The sequence below is a fragment of the Silurus aristotelis genome (assembly GCF_946808225.1).
Source record: "Silurus aristotelis genome assembly, chromosome: 19".
Taxonomy (NCBI): domain Eukaryota; kingdom Metazoa; phylum Chordata; class Actinopteri; order Siluriformes; family Siluridae; genus Silurus; species Silurus aristotelis.
Genome location: NC_139592.1, coordinates 10,007,333 through 10,031,607, shown reverse-complemented (window position 1 = coordinate 10,031,607; position 24,275 = coordinate 10,007,333). Strand labels below are relative to the sequence as shown.

At 42.8% G+C, this 24,275-nt stretch overlaps 1 protein-coding gene across 1 annotated transcript; it reads left to right on the top strand.

The window, feature by feature from the left end:
- Positions 1-1,648: 1,648 nt before the first annotated feature.
- LOC310741756 (E3 ubiquitin-protein ligase UBR4-like) lies at positions 1,649-21,178 on the top strand. The gene is made up of 38 exons (XM_083569961.1): positions 1,649-1,866; positions 1,980-2,124; positions 7,622-7,707; positions 8,072-8,159; positions 8,275-8,468; positions 8,570-8,809; positions 9,516-9,654; positions 9,749-9,874; positions 10,039-10,167; positions 10,290-10,633; positions 10,730-10,820; positions 10,974-11,058; positions 11,207-11,334; positions 11,431-11,560; positions 11,679-11,836; positions 11,929-12,038; positions 12,709-12,850; positions 12,951-13,032; positions 13,145-13,318; positions 13,996-14,117; positions 14,225-14,422; positions 14,521-14,601; positions 14,698-14,785; positions 14,869-14,996; positions 15,136-15,243; positions 15,845-15,964; positions 16,076-16,266; positions 16,381-16,554; positions 16,881-16,980; positions 17,113-17,331; positions 17,495-17,608; positions 17,719-17,861; positions 17,948-18,073; positions 18,160-18,354; positions 18,472-18,696; positions 19,028-19,118; positions 19,219-19,381; positions 20,427-21,178. The coding sequence occupies exons 1-38, from the start codon at positions 1,664-1,666 to the stop codon at positions 20,489-20,491; spliced, it is 5,445 nt and encodes a 1,814-aa protein (XP_083426087.1). The 5' UTR covers positions 1,649-1,663; the 3' UTR covers positions 20,492-21,178.
- The last annotated feature ends 3,097 nt before the right edge of the window (positions 21,179-24,275 follow it).

Sequence of the window (24,275 nt, the reverse complement as noted above, 5' to 3'; positions counted from 1 at the left end):
TGAACACCTGAGTAGGTCAATGTTAATATTTGGTACAGTATCCTTTGTTTGCAATTACAGAGGTCAAACGTTTCCTGTAGTTTTTCACCAGGTTTGCACACACTGCAGGAGGGATTTTGGCCCACTCCTCCACACAGATCTTCTCTAGATCAGTCAGGTTTCTGGCCTGTCGCTGAGAAACACGGAGTTTGAGCTCCCTCCAAAGATTCTCTATTGGGTTTAGGTCTGGAGACTGGCTAGGCCATGCCAGAACCTTGATATGCTTCTTACAGAGCCACTCCTTGGTTATTCTGGCTGTGTGCTTCGGGTCAGTGTCATGTTGGACCCATCTTCAATGCTCTAACTGAGGGAAGGAGGTTGTTCCCCAAAATCTCGCAATACATGGCCCTGGTCATCCTCTCCTTAATACAGTGCAGTCGCCCAGTCCCATGTGCAGAAAAACACCCCCAAAGCATGATGCTACCACCCCCATGCTTCACAGTAGGGATGGTGTTCTTGGGATGGTACTCATCATTCTTTTTCCTCCAAACACATTTAGTGGAATTATGACCCAAAAGTTTTATTTTGGTCTCATCTGACCACATGACTTTCTCCCATGACTCCTCTGGATCATCCAAATGGTCATTGGCAAACTTAAGACGTGCCTGGACATGTGCTGGTTTAAGCAGGGGAACCTCCTGTGCCATGCATGATTTCAAACTATGACGTCTTAGTGTATTAGCAACAGTAACCTTGGAAACGGTGGTCCCAGCTCTTTTCAGGTCATTGACCAGCTCCTCCCGTGTAGTTCTGGGCTGATTTCTCACCTTCCTTAGGATCATTGAGACCCCACGAGGTGAGATCTTGCATGGAGCCCCAGTCCGAGGGAGATTGACAGTCATGTTTAGCTTCTTCCATTTTCTAATGATTGCTCCAACAGTGGACCTTTTTTCACCAAGCTGCTTGGCAATTTCCCCGTAGCCCTTTCCAGCCTTGTGGAGGTGTACAATTTTGTCTCTAGTGTCTTTGGACAGCTCTTTGGTCTTGGCCATGTTAGTAGTTGGATTCTTACTGATTGTATGGGGTGGACAGGTGTCTTTATGCAGCTAACGACCTCAAACAGGTGCATCTAATTCAGGATAATAAATGTAGTGTAGGTGGACATTTTAAAGGCAGACTAACAGGTCTTTGAGGGTCAGAATTCTAGCTGATAGACAGGTTTTCAAATACTTATTTGCAGCTGTATCATACAAATAAATAGTTTAAAAATCATATATTGTGATTTCTGGATTTTTTTTTAGATTATGTCTCTCACAGTGGACATGCACCTACGATGACAATTTCAGACCCCTCCATGATTTCTGAGTGGGAGAACTTGCAAAATAGCAGGGTGTTCAAATACTTATTTTCCTCACTGTATATAATGCTAATAGCTCACTATGTTGACAATAATTCCTGTTGAAAATGAGAATCACTGTTTCTATTTGTATTATAGTTTGTTTTCTGTTCCAGTGAATGTTATTAGTCCACATTAATATTGACAGTGTTAAACTATCTAATATTATTACAGATTTCCTATTTCTGTTAACATTGGAAAAGCCATGTACAGCAGAATTCTATATATAGGGAGTGTGTGATTTCATTGCCTTTTCTTTTTGTGACTGGGCTTTTTTTTGTTTATGCAATGTGCATTTTGCATCTTGTTTTGTCCTGTACAGGTGAGGGAGTGGGCAGTCAGGAGGATCAGTTGTGTAGTGCTCTGGTCAGTCAGCTCAACAAATTTGCAGATAAAGAAACTTTAATTCAGTTTCTGCGCTGCTTCTTGCTGGAGTCCAACTCTTCCTCTGTGCGCTGGCAAGCCCACTGCCTGGCTCTGCACATCTACAGGTACATAATACATGTAGCATAAATACGTTAACATTTTTGTATTTCTTTGCTTGATCATTCTCTAATAAATTTAATTGTAATGTTGCTACATTTGACAATTATTTTCTTTATAGGAATTCTACCAAAGCCCACCAGGAGTTACTGCTGGATCTGACTTGGGCTATCTGGCCTGAGCTTCCTGCCTATGGCCGTAAAGCTGCTCAGTTTGTGGACCTGTTGGGTTATTTTTCACTCAAAACCCCTCAAACAGAAAAGAAGGTTGGTTTCACTAATGATACACAAACCATTTAACTTCGTTCTGTAACAATATTTAAAAAGTTCTTTTTCTAACTTCGCTCGGTGTTTCACTATGGTAATCGCTTTGGGCGTGACCAACTACGGAAGCTCTTATGACACCACGTCTGTCTTGACAGACAGGTCGACCTGAGATCAGGCTCCCCATCTAACATCATTCGCGCTTTCTTCCCGTGAGGGACTGCACTAAGCTCTCTCAGCACATCCAATTCTCGGCTGTTTTCGCTCAACTGTTCATCGCGCGGGCCGTCATTGGATTCCGCCACCGAACGCGAGATCAGTCATACGGGATCGTGCTGAGCATCATCACGGAATAGCGTCCGCGTCGAGGCGAGCTATTCCTATTCCGACCTGCTGGGTATTTAGTTACACGGTAGGGACATAGTAGCGTCAAGCTATTACAGGCTTAGCGCGTCAAGGCGAAGCCTTCGAAAGGCTAACTACCCTGCGAACATCGGCAGACTAACGTGTTGTGACGAGTCTAATATTCTCCGTACTCAGCCATGTCGACGGTCATCCCCCCCACCAAAGGGAATGAGTCGAAGATCAGGGAGGCTGCATCCCGCCCCGTGTCCATCATCATGTGGAGCAACCATCTCGGGCAGGGACCCTCACCCGATGTGCATCACGTGCATGGGCCCGAAGCACGCTCAAACGTCGCTCGCGGACCCGCAAGCATGCGCTCACTGCGCGTCATTGCCGGTGAAACATTTGGAGAGACGGCTGAGAGCGGCGGTGGCTAACCAACAGGACCCGTGCCTGTCTGGCGCCGCCGCGAGGTCTACGGCCGTTGAACATCAGCCGCGAGCTACCACGAGCTGGGCGGACCTGATGGAGGCCGAATCGCCGGTCATGCCGCCTCTGTTCGGCGACCTCCTCGCGGAGGATGAGGAACGACCGTGCGACGAGGACCCGGATGCGAACTCAGACCTCCTCGACTTGGACATGGAGGACGAGGATGAGGACGACAGTGGTCCCTTCCCGGCTCAACAGTCGAGGCCCCAGAGCGCGGGCGATGCAACCTCACAGGCCGAAGGTAACCTGCACGAGGTATGCAAGCGAGCCGCGGCTAAGCTAGGACTAGCGTGGCCCGCGGCCCAGGACGCGGAGGGAGCTGTGAGAGACCTTTACGACGGGAAAAGGCTGCCGCCTGCTCAACCCGCTACTAGACAGCTCCTGCCCGCCGTGCCGGCTTGCATGAAGGAAATGGCCCGTTACTGGTCGAGCCCCTTCAAGAGCAAGCTTCCAGCAAAAGGGTGCTCCAAGCTGGAGATTCAAGGGATGGAGGAGCTGGGGTTGGCCGGACCCCCAGCTGTGGAGCCTTCAGTGGCTTATCACCTCCATCCGAATCGGCGTTCTATCTCTGCCTCCTCTCAAATTGCGCTGCCTGGAAAAATCGAGAGATTGACGGCGTCCATCCATCAGAGGATGTATAAATACGCAGCGCAGTCAGTGTGCACGCTAAACGCGGTGACGTTACTGTCCGCGTACCAGGCGGAGATTTTAGAGGAGATGGGACGACAGCTCGATACGGGAGTACCGAACCCGGTACTTTGGGACGAGATCTGTGTGGTGAACGACCTAATCCTGCGCTCTTCACGAGGCGCGGTTCAGGGCTGCGGCCGCGTGATGGGCTTGGCTGTGTCAGGTGAGAGAGCGTTGTGGCTTAACCTGTCAGGCTTGGGTGACACACAAAAAGCGGAAGTCATGGACGCTGCCTACGACCCCGCTAAAGGTCTGTTCGGTCCAGCTCTGGAAAAGATGAGAGAAACCAGCACTCTCAGGAAACAGGAGGATGAAGCATTCAACCTCTGTTTGCCTCGTAAGCTGTCTCAGAACCCGCCCCCTCAGCCAGCGCGACGGGGTTTTGCCGCAGCCGCGGCTGCGAGAGGGAGACCGATGAGCGCGAGAAGTGCGAGATCGGCTCTCGGCGGACAACAAGCTGGCCAACGTCCGAGATCGGACGGCTCAGGACCGTGGGGAAAGCATTCATTTGCGGCCGTAGCGGCGAGAAACCGTCCGCCCCACCCCGAGGAGCGGAAGAAGAAGCGTGCTACCTAACACGCGAATGTTCTCCGATCCTCCTTTCTCCGCCGGCGAAGAAAAGGAGAAGAGAACACGGCCCGGTTCTGAGTTCTGTAGGGGCTTCATCCCTAGTTTCTCCTCGGGTTCGAGGAATGAGGGAAAATGTTCAGTGTCACCAAGCACTCATGACATGTGTTCACTCGCACGTCAGTTCGGACGATTGCGCAATAAAACTTTCACCATCGCATCCAAGCCACGGGCTGAGGGCGATGTGTTTAGACACAAAAACAAAATAAATGTTACAATTTCGCATCCAGGCGATCAGCCGAGGGCGATTGTGCACAAGAATCCCGAAAGTTCGCCGCTGGAGGGCGCGCTCGCTCTGCCAGCGGAGCTCTGCGCGGCGACGGTTGTGACGTCATCAACACGCGACCAGTGTTGTGTACGCGGGGGCTCCCTTTCTGCGCACCTCGTCAATTGGCGCTCATGCGCGGCGCACCCGTGGGTTTTAAACACGATTTCACGGGGATACAGGCTCCAATTCGCTATGAAACCACCCAGATTCAACGGTGTGTTGGTCTCGGTGGCTCGAGGAGAGTCGGCTCTCGTCCTGACGGCCGAGATCGACTCTCTTTTGAGGAAAAAGGCAGTCAGAGTTGTTCTGGAGGCAGAAAGCCGTCAGGGTTTTTACTCCCGATACTTTGTGATCCCGAAGAAGGGAAGCACATCTCTTTGTCCGATCTTGGACTTGCGTGTGTTAAACAAGCACCTGAGAAAATATTCATTCAGAATGTTGACACACAAATCGCTATGTCGGTCGATCCGTCCAAACGATTGGTTTGTGACGATCGATCTATCGGACGCGTATTTTCACATAGACGTTTACCCGTCACACAGAAAATATTTGAGGTTTGCACACAGAGGCACTGCCTACGAATTTCAATCCATTCCGTTCGGTCTGTCTCTCGCTCCGAGAACTTTCAGCATGTGTGTGGAGGCGTCTCTTTTGCCATTGAGAAACAGCGGGATTCGGATTTTGTCTTATATAGACGATTATCTGATATGCTCCCCGTCAAGAGAGCGAGCGATCAGAGATGCGGAGAGCGTGATCACGCATCTCTGCAGCTTGGGTTTCAAAATAAACAGGGAAAAGAGCCGCTTGTGTCCCGCGCAGCGTGCGGAATATCTAGGACTCAGTATAGATTCCCTCTCCTATCGTGTCACGCTGACGGAGAGAAGAATCGAATCTCTCATACAGTGTCGCTCCCGTTTTCGGGCAGGGACGAATGTCCCGTTCCGAGTGTGCCTACGAATGCTGGATTTAATGGCTTCGGTGATTTCTGTGGTGCGTCTGGGACTTCTCATGATGAGAGATTTTCAGAGATGGGTCGCGCGGTTGCGCTTATGTTCCTGACGTCATCTCAATCGGCCGGTCAAGATAACGCACGCGTGCGTCTTAGCGCTCCGCCGATGGGGATGCCCCGCGACTCTTCGGTCGGGGATTCCCTTGGGGGCGGTGTCGTCGAGGGTTACTATGATGACGGACGCGTCTTTGACGGGCTGGGGCGCGACCCTTATGGGCAGAGCTGTGAACGGCGTTTGGCCTCCGCAGCTGATCTCGAGTCATATAAACTACTTGGAGTTGTTAGCGGTGTTTCTAGCTCTGAAACATTTTCTGGTTTTCATAAGGGGCCAAACGGACAATTCCACAGTAGTCGCATACATCAACCGACAGGGGGGGGGGGGGTGCGCTCCCTCCAGTTGCATCAGTTGGCAAGGAAACTGATCATGTGGTGCGACGCGAGGCTTTTGTCCATCAGAGCGACTCATGTTCCAGGAATATGTTCCAGGAGCTTGTCACTGATTTTGATAGCTCCACCCTGGGCGTCCAGACACTGGATTGCAGAAATAGTTCAGCTGCTGTCGGATCAGCCGTGGCCGCTCCCTCCACGGAGGGACCTTTTGTCCCAGGCGGGCGGGGAGATTTATCATCCGCACCCGGACAGGATAGCTCTATGGGCCTGGCCCGTGAGAGGTGGATCTTGAATGTGGCAGGTTTGCCACGATCGGTTATACACACTATCCAGAGTGCTAGGGCCTCGTCTACTCGCACGCTTTATGACAATAAGTGGCGAGTTTTTGAGGAGTGGTGTGGCCGTGGTCGCATTGTCTCCTTTCAGTGTTCTGTGGGAGACATTTTGTGCTTTCTCCAGGATTTGCTGGATAAAGGGAAAGCTTTTTCTACTTTAAAGGTGTATCTGGCGGCTATTTCTGCGTGTCATGTCGGGTTTAATAACGAACCTGCGGGTCGGCACCCTTTGATTAGTCGGTTTATGAAAGGTGCACGCCGTAAGAGGCCGGTGTCTCGACGGCTAGTGCCTCAGTGGGATCTGTCCTTGGTTTTGGAGGCCCTTTCTCATCACCCTTTTGAGCCGGTGGATGGCATAGGGCTGAAATTTCTTTCTCTTAAGACAGCACTGCTTGTGGCTCTAGTGACTGCGAAGCGTGTTAGCGAGCTGCAGGCCCTGTCTGTCAGTCCATCCTGTTTGCAGTTTGCCCCTGGGCTCACGAAGGTTTCCTTTCGCCCTAACCCGGCGTTTGTACCTAAAGTGGTGGATTCTTCTTATAGATGTCCCGTTACAGAACTTTTGGCTTTTCACCCTCCTCCGTTCTCATCTCAGGAGGAGGAGAGGTTGAGTTCCTTATGCCCAGTGCGGGCTCTCCGTACATACGTCAGGAGAACAGCGGATTTCAGAAAGTCTGACCGGCTGTTTGTGTCTTGGGCTACCCCCCACAAAGGGAAGCCATTGTCGAGACAACGGCTGTCCCACTGGATTGTAGAGGCTATATCTCTAGCGTATGAATGCGGTGGTTCTCAAGCACCTGAGGGCCCACTCGACTAGAGGGATGGCGACTTCATGGGCCCTGCTTAAGGGAGTTTCTGTTCAGGAAATTTGTGCGGCGGCCGGTTGGGCCACGCCACACACCTTTGTGCGGTTTTATAGACTAGATGTGTCTGAGTCATCCTTGGCACATGCGGTGCTGGGAGCCAGACGTCCTGTGCCCATGTGATTGGGTTTAGCGGGATCATGTGCAATCCGGGAGTGGTCTATATCTCCCATAGTGAAACACCGAGCGAAGTTAGAAAAAGAACGATGGGTTACTTAACGTAATCCTGGGTTCTTTGATAAAAGAGTGAGGTGTATCACCAGCACTTCCCTCCTTGCACGAGGACGGGAAGAAATCTCGTTGCAATGATGTTAGATGGGGTCGACCTGTCTGTTAAGACAGACGTGGTGTCATAAGAGCTTCCGTAGTTGGTCACGCCCAAAGCGATTCCCATAGTGAAACACCTCACTCTGTTATCAAAGAACCCGGGATTACGTTAAGTAACCCATCGATTTGTTTCAATATTAAATTTTTTTCTTTCTTACAGCTAAAGGAATACTCTCAAAAAGCTGTTGAGATTCTAAGGGCACAGAACCACATACTTACTAATCATCCCAACTCAAACATTTACAAGTAAGTCACCAGGATATTTTGTCCACCATTATGAATATCTAGATAGATCCAGTTAGCACCAGTCATTTGAACAAGAAAACCTGTACACCTGCATTTAAGACACATGTATTTTTGGTGCACAGTTTCAGAATCAGCCATTCGTGTAGCATCAGCACGGTGCATAAATGTGATAATCTATATTTATTCACATATTATTATTTATTTATTTTTTGCTCATTGTGATGACTGCATGTTCTTAAGTCGGCGGTGACATTATTTAATGTATTTTGTGTGTAATGTTACAGTGGGAATAATAATGGGAATAATGCATACATATAATAGGAATAATTATTTTTGCCTCTTATTTTCGCCCTCTACCTTAAAGTACCCTTTCTGGCCTAGTGGAATTTGATGGGTTTTATCTTGAAAGTGATCCCTGCTTAGTATGCAACAATCCTGAAGTGCCCTTCTCGGTAAGTCCAACAGTGCATTCGAGTTTATGTGCACTTTTTAAGACGAGAGTCTATTAAGTTTGAGGATGTATATTGCTTATTCTTTACTGACTGTGCTGTTTTGTTTTTCATGCAGAACATCAAACTGTCGTCAATCAAAGTGGACACCCGTTATACAACCACACAGCAAGTGGTAAAGCTGATTGGCAGCCACACTATCAGCAAAGTAACTGTAAAGATTGGTGACCTCAAAAGAACAAAAATGGTGCGCACTATTAATCTGTACTACAACAACAGGACTGTCCAGGCCATCGTGGAGCTAAAGAATAAGTGAGTATAGCTTAATAAAAACAGTATATTTTTGTAACCGAATCATGTCATTTCATTAATTAGTATTATTTCACACAATGTCTTATTAAATTCCACTGTAGGCCTGCACGCTGGCACAAGGCTAAGAGGGTGCAGTTAACCCCTGGACAGACAGAGGTGAAGATTGACTTGCCTCTTCCTATCGTGGCCTCCAATTTAATGATTGAGTTCTCAGACTTCTACGAAAACTACCAGGCATCCACAGAGACCCTGCAGTGCCCACGCTGCAGTGCATCTGTCCCTGCAAACCCAGGAGTGTGTGGAAACTGTGGAGAAAATGTCTACCAGTGTCACAAGTGCAGGTACAAAAATATCCTATATAAGCAGGGCTCCAGACAAAAAAATCAAAAGGAAACCATTGGATCCTATGAGAAAAAACAGGAGCCAAATTATATTTTTAAGTGCCACACAAGAATGAACTGTAAAAAATGTAAAACGCTTAGTTCCAATCATCCTGCCCTGTGTACATCTGCCATCTTTACAGCATGGCCTGGGAACTAAAGCGATCATATAGGCGGTGTTGAATTAAATTTTTTTGCTCTTTCCATTCTTTTTCAGCACGCAGTCCGGGTGCACAAAACACTGCAATCGCTAACGTGTTTTTTGTGCCACGTTTTTGCGATTATGTGATCACGAGCATGTTTATGCTTTTGAATATTGCTGTGTTTTTATTTACTGTCTCTTTTCTTAAATGATCTGATTCGGTAATGAAATCAGTTTGGCGCTTTAACTCAAGTGTAGGCGGCGCATGAGTCTCCGTTTATTACGTCAACAAATGATGTGATGGGCCATTTTTTACAGAACATGCACATAAAAAGTCATAAAATGCAGATTATTCCCTCATAACGTGCAAATTTATATGGTCGCAGGTGGCGATCTAGGCAACAATATTATTTGCAATTTATTATTTTTGGTTGCAGTTTGGAGCCCTGTTAGGGCAGCCTTTTAAAATAACAGACAGCTGTATTTTTAACGCATGTTTCTTTTTTTTTTTCTTTTCTTTCAAAGGTCAATTAATTATGATGAGAAGGATCCCTTCTTGTGCAATGCTTGTGGCTTCTGTAAATACGCTCGCTTTGATTTCATGCTCTATGCAAAGCCCTGCTGTGCTGTGGATCCCATCGAGAACGAAGAAGATCGAAAAAAGGCAACACTCTTTAGCACAAATATTTTATTTTTCCTATTGTAATATAGGAAATAAGTCATATTTAAGTGGGTTTTTTTCTCTTCGTTGTATACAGGCTGTAACGAACATCAACACCTTGCTAGACAAAGCAGATCGTGTGTATCACCAACTTATGGGTCATCGTCCTCAGCTAGAGAGCCTGCTGTCGAAGGTGAATGAGGCTGCTCCAGAGAAACCTCAGGTCAGTCCGCATGTCACAGCCAGCAAAAAGGATGTAACTCGTGCCATGTTATTTAATCCAGCATACTGCTGTAATACAATGTATGGGTATTTTTTATTGAAGCACTTTAGATGTACAATGTAAACATGTATCGTCCTAATGTTGCGATGATGGGCTGTTTTCAGGATGATACAGGTGCAGGAGCAGGTCTGGGAAGCTCCACCGCTAGTGTGAACAGGTACATTCAGCAGCTGGCTCAGGAATACAGTGGGGATTGTAAAACTTCATTTGATGAGCTCTCTAAAATCATACAGGTAGGAATCTTCATTCTCATATGTTAATATAAAAAGCTTCACTAAACTTTTATTACTGAAAAAGTAAGGAATTTTATTATTGCGTGTGTAGACTGTTAAATGTATCATTCACCCCACTGCAGAAAGTGCTTGCATCTCGCAAAGAGCTGCTGGAGTATGACTTACAGCAGCGAGAGGCAGTTACCAAATCCTCACGCAGCAACACCCAACCCACCTTTACCGCCAGTCAATACCGTTCTCTGTCTGTGCTTGGTTGCGGTCACACATCTTCCACAAAGTGCTACGGCTGTGCATCAGCAGTCACAGGTCACTGCATCACTCTGCTGCGTGCACTGGCCACCAACACTGCCATCAGGCAGATTTTGGTACTGCAGGGCCTCATTCGAGAGCTGTTTGAGTATAACCTTCGCCGTGGCACCAGTGCCATGAGAGAGGAAGTCCGTCAACTGATCTGCCTGCTAACAAGGTACAGTAATGTCATAAGTTTTTATTTGCTTCTTAGGTATTCAACTCTTCCGCATTTGTATTTATGCGAATAGTTTGTTAAACTTTTGTTGTACAGAGATCATCCAGAGGCCACTCAGCAGATGAATGACCTTATCCTTGTAAAAGTGTCAGCTGCCTTGAAAGGACATTGGGCAAACCCAGACCTGGTATGAAACTTTCTGTAGTCTAGTTTTAATGTTTTATGATATTTTATTTTTAAAGTTTTACATATTTAGCAAAAATTAAAAGAGAGAAATTGTTTGGATCGATTTAAAGAAATAGGTTTACTGATTGTGACGGTTGTGTAAATGTTTCTCTAGGTCAGTAGTCTGCAGTATGAAATGCTGCTCCTAACTGACTCCATAGCAAAGGAAGGAGGTTGTTGGGAGCTGCGGCTTCGCTGTGGTGTGTACTCTCATTATTGCTTCTTTTTTATTATTTCACTTTTTTAATGTATTTGAATAGAAGTATTTTTTAGTTGCACACTGATATCTGATGCGTCATAACTGATGCATCGATTGAGCACTAAATCTACCTGTTTTACTGTTCTCAGCTCTGAGTCTGTTCCTAATGGCAGTCAATATAAAGACTCCAGTAGTGGTGGAAAATATTACTCTGATGTGCCTGAGAATCTTACAGAAGCTCATAAAACCCCCTTTGCCCACTAGCAAGAAAAACAAGGTATACCAGAATGCTGTAAAATATTGGTAAAAATAGATGTTGGTTCTCTTTTATATTATGTATGTTATTATTAATGTAATAATTCTTCTGTTTTAGGATGCTGCAGTTGAATCTCTGACTACAATTAAACCCTATTGCAATGAGATACATGCCCAGGCCCAGCTCTGGCTCAAGAAGGATCCTAAAGCAGCATATGAGGCTTGGAAAAAGTGCCTTCCTGCTAGATGTGTGTTATGTTGAACAATTTTTTTTTTGTTTTGTTTTTTTTACTCATTATGCACTATAAAAGCTACAAACCCTCACAATCATGACAATGGATGTTTGCTTTTGTCTTTTTTTTTTAGGCCAAGAGACTGCCTCTAAGCCATCAAATAAGGTGGATATTAGGAGGCAGTACCTGATGGAAAAGTATGTATGGAAATGGAAACAGTTTGCGAGGTCTAGATCAGAGGGCCTGTTTCCCCGCCTGCTGAAACTGGGACACAACAATTGGCTAAGACAGGTAAAGCTTCTTTGAAACCAATCGGTCCATCTTGATAAATGTAATTGTCACAAGTGCTTGGGTAACACTTATGAAATCAACTGTTTTCATAGGTGCTCTTCACCCCAGCCACTCAGGCAGCAAGACAAGCTGCATGCACCATTGTAGAGGCTCTGACAACTATTCCAAGTCGTAAACAGCAGGTCCTGGACCTTCTCACTAGGTAGAGTCTTTTTTTATTTTTTTATTTCATTTAAGCTGGGGCCTTGTTAATAGCATCTGCAATCAGTTTTGGCATGAAATATGTTTAGTTGAATGTAGGTATGGTCTATTTTTCGGAGTAAACTCTGATCAGGCATAACATTATGGCCACCTGTCTGATATCGTGTTGGTCCCCTATTTGCTACCGAAACAGTCCTGACCCACTGAGCATTAACAGCATTAACATCTTCAGGAATTTGAGATACAGGAGCTTGTTTGTTCAATTAGACCATATGGGTCAGCCTTCGCTCGCCACCTGCATCAATGAGCCTTGGCAGCTAATGACCCTGTCGCCGGTTCACCACTGTTCCTTCCTTTAAACACTATTGATAATAGTTGGGATCACTCCATAAGAGCTGCAGTTTTAGAGATTCTTTGACCCAGTCGTCTAGCCATCACAATTTGGCCCTTGTCAAACTTTCTCAAATCCTTACGCTTGCCCATTTCTGCTGCTTCTAACATATAAACTCTAAGGACAAAATGTTCACTTACTGTTTAATATATCCCACCCTTTAACAGGTTCCATGATGAAGAGATAATCAATGTTATTCACTTCACTGCTTATAATGTTATTCTGTCATAATGTTATGCCTGGTTTGTGTATGTAACATAGTAGAATTTCTGTCCTTTAGTTACCTGGATGAGCTAAGTGTGGCGGGAGAATGTGCAGCTGAGTACCTGGCTTTGTACCAGAAGCTCATTAAGCCTGCTCACTGGAAGGTTTACCTAGCGGCCCGTGGCGTTCTACCTTACATTGGCAACCTTATCACCAAGGTACCAACAGCTTACCAGTATATTGTATAGACCTTTTATTTTCTTCATCCATCTCTGGAAATGAAAAAGAAAATTAAACTTTTAATTTTATTTTTTACAGGAAATTGCCCATCTCCTAGCTTTAGAAGAAGCAACGCTGAGCACAGACCTGCAGCAAGGTTATGCGCTCAAGAGTCTCACTGGTAAAGAAACACAATTTTACAGAGCTCTTTGGTATTACATATGAATCGTCTAGGAATGCTTTGCTCAGGTATGACCTTAACATGTCCTTTATCTATAATAATGTCTACCTAGGCCTTTTATCCTCTTTTGTGGAAGTGGAGTCTATTAAACGACACTTTAAGAGTCGGCTAGTGGGCACCGTGCTCAATGGATACCTCTGTCTGAGGAAGCTCGTGGTTCAGAGAACTAAACTGATTGATGAAACTCAGGACATGCTGCTGGAGATGCTTGAGGACATGACCACAGGTACTTGTCGAAAACACTTTGCTAAGACTTTCAGCTTGCTGGATTGTAGCATTACTGGATTCTAGATTGGATTAAACTTTCAATTATTGTCAATGTACATGTTACAGTACAAGTCAACGACATATACAATTAGCATCTAACCAGAAGTGCATATTGGTAGCAGCGTTTAATATTTGCATATGAACAGGTTGGTAAGGCTATGATATATGATGGCTTTGAATAAATAATGACAAATGAATGAATAATATAAATATAAATAAACAGTACAAGGACAGGGGATCAAAATTTTTTATATGTGCAAATATGGAGAGTGCAGTAAAAGGAGGCTATTATATACAGTGTGCAATGGATATAGGTGTAATCTTTATATATATATATATATATATATATATATATATATATATATATATATATATATATATATATATATATATATATATATATATATATACACTGTAAAACTCAATAGTGTATATATAGTGAACAGTGCAACATAGTGCAAGGTTATGCAGTGTATGCATTCATTTGTGTGTGTCTGGGCTGGGGGGGGACGTGGTAGTAGGGGGCGGAGGGTAGGTGGTGCAGCTGGGTTGCGGAGTTCAGCATGGGAACGGAAAAATCTGTTCTTGGACATGCTTGTTTTGGTCTGGATGCTAACAGTTGCATTACATTTGCAGGGACAGAGTCAGAAACTAAGGCTTTCATGGCAGTGTGCATCGAAACAGCGAAACGTTACAACCTTGATGACTACCGCACTCCTGTCTTCATCTTTGAGAGGCTTTGTAGCATAATATATCCTGTGAGTGGTTCTTCTGTCTCTTTTTGTGTGGCACTCTGATGTATGGACATTCCGTTTCTTTTATCAATGAACCCTGCTAATGCTGTATTTTTCTCTGTTTTTCTCAGGAGGAGAATGAGGTGACAGAGTTCTTTGTGACTCTGGAGAAGGATCCTCAGCAGGAGGACTTTCTGCAGGGCCGCATGCCAGGAAACCCCTATAGTAGTAATGAGCCTGGCATCGGTCCACTTATGAGGGACATTAAGAACAAAATTTGTCAGGACTGCGACCTTGTGGCGCTATTAGAGGATGACAGTGGGATGGAGGTAGCTAATGCAGATATAAACATGTTTTTGAAAAAAATTTATAAAGGTTTTTGCTGTCAGTGATAATTTTTTTATTTATTTATTTTTTATATAATTAGCTTCTTGTCAACAACAAGATCATCAGCTTGGACCTGTCTGTGGCTGAGGTTTACAAGAAGGTCTGGTGCCCAACTAATGAGGTAAAGACAACAGATTGTACATAGTTTGACCTTTGTCCTTTTTTTTGACGGCTTTGTTCTTGAAACATGAGACTTACATTATGCCCATTTCCAAAGGGTGAACCAATGAGAATCATTTACCGCATGAGAGGTCTTCTGGGTGATGCCACAGAGGAATTTATTGAGTCTTTGGACTCTACCACTGGTATGTGACCATTATTAAGTGCCATATGAAGGCTTTTCATAAGCGTTATGTTTACAAACAGTGGTTTTCCCGTCTTATTACAGATGAGGAAGAGGATGATGAGGAGGTGTATAAAATGGCTGGGGTTATGGCTCAGTGTGGGGGATTGGAGTGCATGTTAAACAGACTGTCTGGAATCAAGGACTTCAAACAAGGCAGGCATCTGCTTACAGTAAGTAAAATGTGTTTGTTTTAAAAACTCCATTGTATTCAAGATCAAGTATTTGGGAAGTAGAATAAATTATGCAATGTGTAAATATTTTTATATTTTGTATTCAAATGTTTATTTTGCTCTCACTTTGCTCTTTCAGGTCCTGTTGAAGCTTTTTAGTTTCTGTGTGAAAGTAAAAATCAACAGACAGCAGCTGGTTAAACCAGAAATGAACACTCTTAACGTGATGCTGGGCACATTAAACCTGGTGGGTAACACGTTCGGCTTGCTTGAACACTTAAGACATACACCATGTGGACAAAAGTATTGGGACATCAGACTTTCCCAGTCATATGTGGTTCTTTTCCAAACTGTTATCGCAAAGCTAAAGGCACACAATTGTATATGGTGTCTTTTGATGCAGTAGCACGAGATAGTCCCTTCAGTTGAACTCAGAGACCCAAACCAGTTCCAGCATGACGATGCCGCTCTGCCCAAAGCAAACTCCATTAAGATATGCTTTGCATGGGTTGGGGTGGAAGATCTCCTGGTTTAGAGCTCTGACCTTAACCCCATTTTAACACCCTTGGGATGAATTGGAACAGTGACTGCACCACAGGCCTGCTCACCTACAACAATCCATGACCTATAACACTCTTGTGTCTAGATAAGCTCAAAGGTCCACAAGCACACTTCAAAATCTAGTGGAACATCTTAGAAAAGTGAAGGAAATTATAAGAGCAAAATGGGACAATACGTGGAATGCGATGCTCAAAAAGCACATACCATATTTATGACCAGGTGTCTGCAAACTTTTGGCAATATAGTGCATGTGTATAAATTTAAATTCACTGTTTTGTGTTTTTCAGGCACTGGTAGCTGAGCAGGAGAGTAAGGACAGTGGAGGGGCATCAATAGCAGAGCAGGTCCTCAGCATCATGGAGATCATTCTGGATGAGGCAAATGCTGAGACGCTGTCTGAGGACAAGGTGAGCCGTCTTTTATCTGCTACATACACACAAGATGTTTTAGATCAGTGGTCATTCTAAATCTGTTGCTGTGTGGATTTTTTTAAAAGTGTGTTTTCTTATTCATGTTAGAGTAACCTGCTCTTGACTGGTGATAAGGACCAGCTGGTGATGCTGCTGGACCAGATCAACACTACTTTTGTACGCTCCAACCCCAGCGTTCTACAGGGTCTCCTCCGCATCATTCCCTTCCTGTCTTTTGGAGAACTGGAGAAAATGGAGATCTTGGTGGAGCGCTTTAAGCCTTGTTGCAGTTTTGACAAGTAAATTCACTTAATATTTAACTTGTGTTGCACAGGAGCAAGTAAAATTTGCAGAGGTAAAAGGTATTAACATACCACTATTATCTCACCCTTTTTCAATGAATTTTTTTAAAGGTATGATGAGGAGCACAATGCAGATGATAAGGTCTTCCTGGACTGTTTCTGTAAAATTGCCGCAGGGATCAAAAACAACAGCAACGGCCATCAACTCAAAGAGCTAATCCTGCAGAATGGCATCACCCAAAGTGCTTTGGACTACATGAAGAAACATATCCCCAGTGCCAAAAAGTATGCCCATTTTTACCTCAAGTCTCACGGATGTTAACTTTTTGAAAGCATTGGTCTTGCTCTAGATTTGCTAATTTTACCAGTTGAGATGGTGTAGCACTGGGAGGAAATGTTCACAATAATATTGCTAAAAGGTTCTAGTGACGAGTCATTTTTTTAACTGTTAATATAAGATCAGAAACAGGAACAAGGTCTACAACCATGATCACTTGACAGCTCGCTCAAATTAAGGCCTTGGACTGAAGTCACATGTCACACTGACGTGCAACTTGATTTAGGCTTTGCATGCGACATTCTTAATTTATTTTTTGCTGGCTATATTACAGTTTGGATGCAGATGTTTGGAAGAAGTTCCTTGCTCGACCAGCCCTTCCCTTCATCCTCAGACTTTTGCGTGGTCTGGCCACACAGCATCCTCCTACACAAGTAAATTTTTATTTATTTATTTTTGATTTTTGATTTTTTTTATCTTAAGAATTATTGTGCTTTTGCTCGCTTATTTCACTTTTAATGAGATGCTGTGGGATCTCACCATGCATATTTGCTTGTATTCTTTAGGTGCTGATTGGGAAAGACTCTATAAGTAATTTGCACAAGCTGGAGCAGGTGTCCAGTGATGAGGGAATAGGCACTCTTGCTGAGAACCTTCTGGAAGCTTTGAGGGAACATGCAGAGGTGAATCTGAAAATCGACGCAGCTCGAAGAGAGACTCGAGCGGAGAAAAAGCGGATGGCTATGGCAATGAGGCAGAAAGCTTTGGGCACATTAGGAATGACTGTGAGTCTCAATTTGATGTCTTAACATCATGTCTTAACATCTTCGAACATTTATTATCTGAGTTTCTGGTAAAATTTTTCTAGTTAATTAATTATGAAACAACATATTGGAACATGTACTCTACATCCATGCCCTTCAGCTGAGTTACGAATGTTTGTTTCAGACCAATGAAAAGGGTCAGGTTGTGACGAAGACGTCCTTACTGAAGCAGATGGAGGATCTCATAGAGGAGCCAGGTCTAACATGTTGTATCTGCCGAGAAGGTTACAAGTTTCAGGTATGCATGACGAGCTCTCATTTGAGGTTCTAATTTTATGTTTATATGTCAACACAAAATAGTGCCACTCTTACATGCATGTTTGAAGTAATTAGTGTTTCTCTGCACAGCCGAATAAGGTCCTGGGTATCTACACCTTCACGAAGCGCGTGGCTCTGGAGGAGTTTGAAAACAAACCCCGCAAGCAGCAGGGCTATAGCACTGTCTCGCACTTTAACATAGTCCACTATGACTGCCACCTTGCTGCTGTCCGGTACGCATACAGACTTCTTTGTTGCTCATTTCATTTTCTTTTTTAACAATACTTTGGGTCTAACTCCTCTTTGATCTTTGGATCAGGCTTGCTCGAGGGCGCGAGGAGTGGGAAAGCGCCGCTCTTCAGAACGCCAACACCAAGTGCAATGGGCTCTTGCCTGTATGGGGGCCACACGTACCCGAATCTGCTTTTGCCACTTGTCTGGCAAGGTAGGCTCCGTTAATTAATGCATCAAAGTCTGTTGCGACGACTTTTCTGTATAGCATATTGAGCCTTTTGTTATGTTGTCTTGCAGACACAACACATATCTGCAGGAATGCACAGGGCAAAGGGAGCCCACGTACCAGCTCAATATTCACGACACCAAGTTGCTGTTCTTGCGCTTTGCAATGGAACAATCTTTCAGCGTAGACACAGGGGGAGGAGGCCGCGAGAGCAACATCCACCTCATTCCCTACATCATCCATACCGTCCTCTACGTCCTCAACACGTATGTTTCTTCCGATTCGGCTGCGCAGCCCCATTATAAATGAACAAGCACCATATTGTAAAATTCTAAGCATGTGCTATAGATTAAAAAAAAAATAACCCAATCTCTTCTTTTCAGCACAAGGGCCACCTCACGAGAGGAGAAGAACCTGCAGAGCTTCTTAGAGCAGCAGTGTGATAAGTGGGTGGAGAGCTCATATGAAGTGGACGGCCCGCACTACTTCACTGTGCTGGCCATGCACATTATCCCTCCTGAACGCTGGAGAACCACACGTGTCGATTTCCTGCGCCGGCTGCTCGTCACTGCACATGCAAGAAAAGTCTCACCAGGGGGCGCCAACAAGTAAGAAAATGATATGTAGCGATGGCTTTTTGTTTTCGATTCTCACATGTTGCTGTATTATTGTGGTACATATTTGCATTTAATATGAGCAGTTATCCTCCAGAGTAGGGAAATTAAAGATAATGGTGGGTTTATTTACTTTATGTATGTTTGGCATTTATAATCGTCACCTTTGTGAAAATAGAGGGTTGAAGCAATAATTTAGGCAATGACTGTATCTAGTTTAATAATTGCATTAGCATTTTGTTATAAATAAATTGTCTCAGTTGTAATATAAGCTATTCATCGATTGACTATCGGTCCTATTAATTTCTTCCTTTTTTTCTTATAGACTCACAGACAAAACGGTGAAGGAATATGCAGTTTATCGCTCCCCTCTTCTCTTCTGGGGCCTGGTGGACCTCATCTATGACATGTTCAGGGTAGGAAAACCTGTGGATGGCAACATATAGTTTATTTTTATGTTTGAAAAAATGTAATTTAAACATATTCTGATTAAATATTTCTCTGTGAATATAACAGAAAGTGCCCACCAGTAACACAGAGGGAGGCTGGTCCTTCTCACTAGCAGAGTATGTGCGGCACAATGACATGCCAATCTACGAGGCTTCAGAAAGGGTACTGAGGGCTTTTCAGGATGAGCTCATGCCTGCTGATTCTTTTGCAGAGTTCTTGGATGTCGTAGGTGAGTGCAAACATTAATGTTATTATTATTTTTGTACACATTATCTGTTCTAAATGTACTTTAACTTAATACTTTTTATTTTTTAATACTCTATTTTTGGCATTGACAAATATTAATGCTTTATGCAAATGTATGTTTATTATTTGTGAAACCAAACTCAACATATACTGCAGCATGAAGACAAAATATTCTTGTAATTATGCTGTTCAGGACACCAAACGAAACATGTTTCCACACGGACGGTTTTAATTGCCGGATGTATACATTATGGTGGATTTTGGTGCTTCGTTTGAGACTTGGAGCATCAGTAAAACAAATATTTAGTGATTTACATTTTTTTTTTTTTTTTATTTAGGTTATTATTAATATTTTTTGGTACAATATGGAAATACTTATTACTAAGTCTGGGTTTTAAAGTTTTTAAGTTGCCAGAAGGAAGCAATTAGCAATTTTTTGCAAAGGCTGTTCCTTAGTCACAAATTTAAGTTTAATGACTGTCCCATGACAGATTAATGTATTAAAGTATTTATTATGTAATACACATATAATTTGTTGAATTGTGTTGGAACATTTAGGCTTTAATTGCAGTTTGTTCTTTCCATAAACCTTTTTTTCTTTTTCTTTTTTGCATAAACCATTGATCTTGTTAGAATTTACAAAATTAGCAGGGTATCAAATAATTATTTCCCTGTGTGATTTAGTATTTATTACAGATATGTTGAGTAAAAACAGTAAACTGAAAATGGGTTTAGTTAATAACGGTGCGTGTTTAAATGATTTTCATAATCGGGTATTTTTTATTGAAGTGGCTTAATTTGAGGTACAACCTGGTGATTTTAACATCAAGTGTTAAGCTACAGTTGTGGCTTATGAGTGTGTGTGTGTGTGTGTGTGTGTGTGTGTGAGAGAGAGAGAGAGACAATAATACAGAATTCTACACTACAGATGTTATCATTATAGTTATTCAAATAGTAATGTCTTTGAACTTTTTGAACACATTTTGAGGATGAAACTTGTCATTGTAACCTCTGCTGTCTCTTGACAGGGCTCCTCTCAGATATCCCAGACCCTGATGGTTTCCTGCAGGACCTGTTAAACTCTATACCCTGATCATATCCAGCCTGTCCCCCTCCTGAGTGTGTGTCCAGCCTGCTCAGCACAGGTGTTGCTGCAACTCCACAGGGACACCTTGCAATTAAGCTCTGGGCTCCCATATCTATCAGCTCACCCACTCTCATTCACAACCACCCCCCCGATATTCATCCCGGTTTGTTCTTCTACAGCGTCTTCAACCATAACGCTCCTAAATTGGAGGATTATATATGTAGTCTCAAGTAATGCATTTGTTACAAATGTTTCTGTAACATCCAATAACACTGAAACATGCCATGACCATGCTGTTTTGCTCCAACATGTTGCAGGTGCTTTGTTTAAATAACTTTGGGAATTTAATGACTGTGTGAAACATTTTGTGGCTTTTATTTATCCCTTTTGATTTTTTTCCCCCTAATTTTTTGAGTTACACAGAAGTGTGAATTGATCACTTAGTGTCATGCACTTTGTTTCTGGACATTTTTGCGGTGTTCAGTGATTTGATTGTAATTTGCGAGCAAGACAAGGCCTTCCTCCTTGGTTGAACCTGCTTGTGTGCGGTTTCTCTCCTTGTGTGCGTGATGGAGAACGAGTGCTGTTTGATATGTATGCCCATTGAATTTGAATGCTTTTGTAATGGGGTTTTACCTTTCACAATGAAACAACTTCTTTCAAGATAAAAGAATAAAAAGACCTGCATCTTTACTTTGGAAGCATTTTCTTTTCTTTTCACTTAGTTTTTACTGATTGGGTTTTTGTTTGATTTCCAGTTTAACAACACTAGATTATTATTAATTTTTTTTTTTTGGGCTAATTGTTTCTGTGACTTGGTTTCTCACATCCCTATCCAAACATAATCTACCTGATTATCCAAAATTGCATTTGTTTTTAAAGCAAGGTGTTACTCAAAGCAGTCTTGGTGACAAACAAATTCGTAATATATCTCTATATGTACACACGGTATATACACCTGTAAAAGGTGATCTTGTACTCTGAGCTGAATGCATGGTGTGGAGTTAAAAAATATATATATATAAAAGAATCCAGTTTAGTGTTTATTCGCCTTTTCCCGCTGCTATAATGTTCAACTGTTGCTGAATGTCCGCTTTTTGAATTATCTCAAATGAATAAAACTATACGAATCCCACACATGACTCTCCTTTTCATCTGAGTAAACGGTGAAATAAAAAAATGATTGGGAGTTACCATGTAGCATACCACATCATGTTTAACTGCCTTATGTAGTCTTACAACAATCACAAAAACAATCACGTATTTTATAGCTTTCCGAGTACAAAAACCTTATGATAGAGATGGCAATTTATCAATACAAATATGAACTGGTTATTTCTCGGTTTATTTATGAAAGTCATTTAGAGGGGAATTTAAAAAATAATAAAGGGAACATTGTGCACAAATGAGCCTCTATTCAAAATTCAGAATTTTGTTTGACCCTTTATAACTTGCCACGAAAGTCCCAAGCAGCTTTCACACAGCCAATCTTGCCTTGTATAATTCAGAGCTTGGGTGCAACTTTTGAGAGCTATCTGTGGTCAGAGCTACAAATAGCCTGTCCTCCAGGATAGACTCATCATTTCATCTCGTCAGCAACACTGAGTGTACTCTTTAAACTTTTTAGAAGCGGCTTGGAACACCCCGACTGCTAGCTTTGACTCTGGTTTCCTAATTAACTAGATGCCCTCTTTTTAGCATTGTTCAACACTGACTTTTCTTTGTTGCCCATTTATTCTTCAAACAATACCAATACTGCAGTAGGTTATCCCAGAGGAGTAATATTTTACAAGAAGTGGCTTTCTTGGGAATGGATTGGCAAGGTGCGGAAGGGTCAATATGGTTCTCCTTAAAGTCCCTGCTGAATAATCCAGCACGGTTTCACACAGGCTGAGCTGGTCATGACTGGACACTATATGTACCACCTTGTAAGTGCTGGTAGACAGATTACAGATTCAAAATAACCATTAATGAATCACTGATATTTAAGAAAATTAAAGTGTCCTCCTTCACCAGTTTACACTACTGATCTATTTACTAAAGTAATGAGGGATGATTTACTATCTACTCAAACCAAGATGGATGTTTCACTGTGGCCTGTTAATGGAGATTTCAGCGGAACACTGATGAAAAAAAAAATCTGTATTACAGCATTAATTTGAGCAAATATACAAAATCTTTGAAATGTCTTTATAATGAAGCAATTTAAAACAATATGTAAGGAAAAAAACAATAATAATAATCTAAATGTGCTTCATGTCCATGTTATGCTGATGATATCCAGCTATATATCGTATCGAAACCAGACGATACAGCTCAATCGGCTCGGATAACTGAGTGTGTCAAAGAATTAAAAGATTGGATGACGTGTAATTTTCTATTATTAAATTTTGATAAGATTTTGCTCATCGGACCAAAAAAGCTCCAGCATTTCAACCTGCATTTAGAATGATGTAGTGTAACTACTAGTTAAACAGTAAAAGACCTGGGAGTTATTTTATACAGCAACTTGTCTTTTAAAAATCATAACTATATTACAAAAACAGGCTTCTTCCAGCTTAGAAATATTGCTAAGCTAAGAAACAGTCCTATATCTGATGCAGAGAAGCTCGTCTATATGTTCATGACACCGGACTGGACTACTGTAATGCATTACTAGGCGGTTGTCCTGCATCATTAAAAAACAAGCTACAGTTAGTCCAGAGTTCTCACAAGGTCAACAAAATATGACCATATAACCCCAATCATTCCTACAATGGCTACATGTTAAGTTTCAAATTGACTACAAACTATTGCTATTTACCAAACCCTAAATGTTTTAGCTCCCATGTATCTATCCAATCTTCTAACATGTTACAATCCATCAAGGTCCTTGAGATCTCAAAACTCTGGACTGCTAGTAGTTCCTAGAACAGCAAAGTCCACTAAAGGTGGTAGAGCATTCTCAACTTCAGAATAGTCTTCCTGACAGTGTTTGGGGTTCAGACACACTCCCAGATTAAGTGCAGATTAAAAACGTATCTATTTAGCAAAGCCTACACATAACACACATCACATCTTAAGCTTGTGTTCCAGTACATCTGATCAAATGAACATTATCAACTTGTGCTTGTTTATATCATGAATTCCTCTCCACTGCTTCTCTTTCTCTCCCCATCCCGAGGCATCCTGAGGTTGCCGACCCTGCAAACATCCCGAACCATCTAGAGACGTACCAGCGCCATTTGGATTCCACCTCATGTGGAGTTTTGACATTGGACCTCTGAGTGTTTAAAGGCTCTGGCATGGAGAAGCTGGTGTTGGATTTACGATGATCGCAAATGTTGAGCTATTTTATGAGTTGCTCATTAGCTCCTGGTTTCATAACCTCAAATGACTGTATAAGACTTTAGAAAGGACATTACTCATAATCTTACAGTCCAGTGCTCATGTTGGTTCTCATTCTTCAGTGTTCTGTGTGAGGATGGGTTTCCCTTTAGAGTCTGGTTCCTTTTAAGGTTTCTTCCTCATAACATCTAAGAGAGTTTTTTCTCGACACAGTCGCCATGGCTGCTCATCGGGGATAAACACACATTGCCCACCGTAACTCTTAAATTCTGTAAAGCTGCTTTGAGACAATGTGCGTTGTGAAAAGTGCTATAGAAATAAACGTGACTCAACTCTGTTGGGAAAAAAAAAAGAAACCCTTACAAAATTTATAATGATTTTAATATTTTTTCAAAATAAAAATTACTTCTGTAACAGTCCCTGTGGGTCTCTCCTGGTAATTTGTAAATGTTGCCTTTTATTG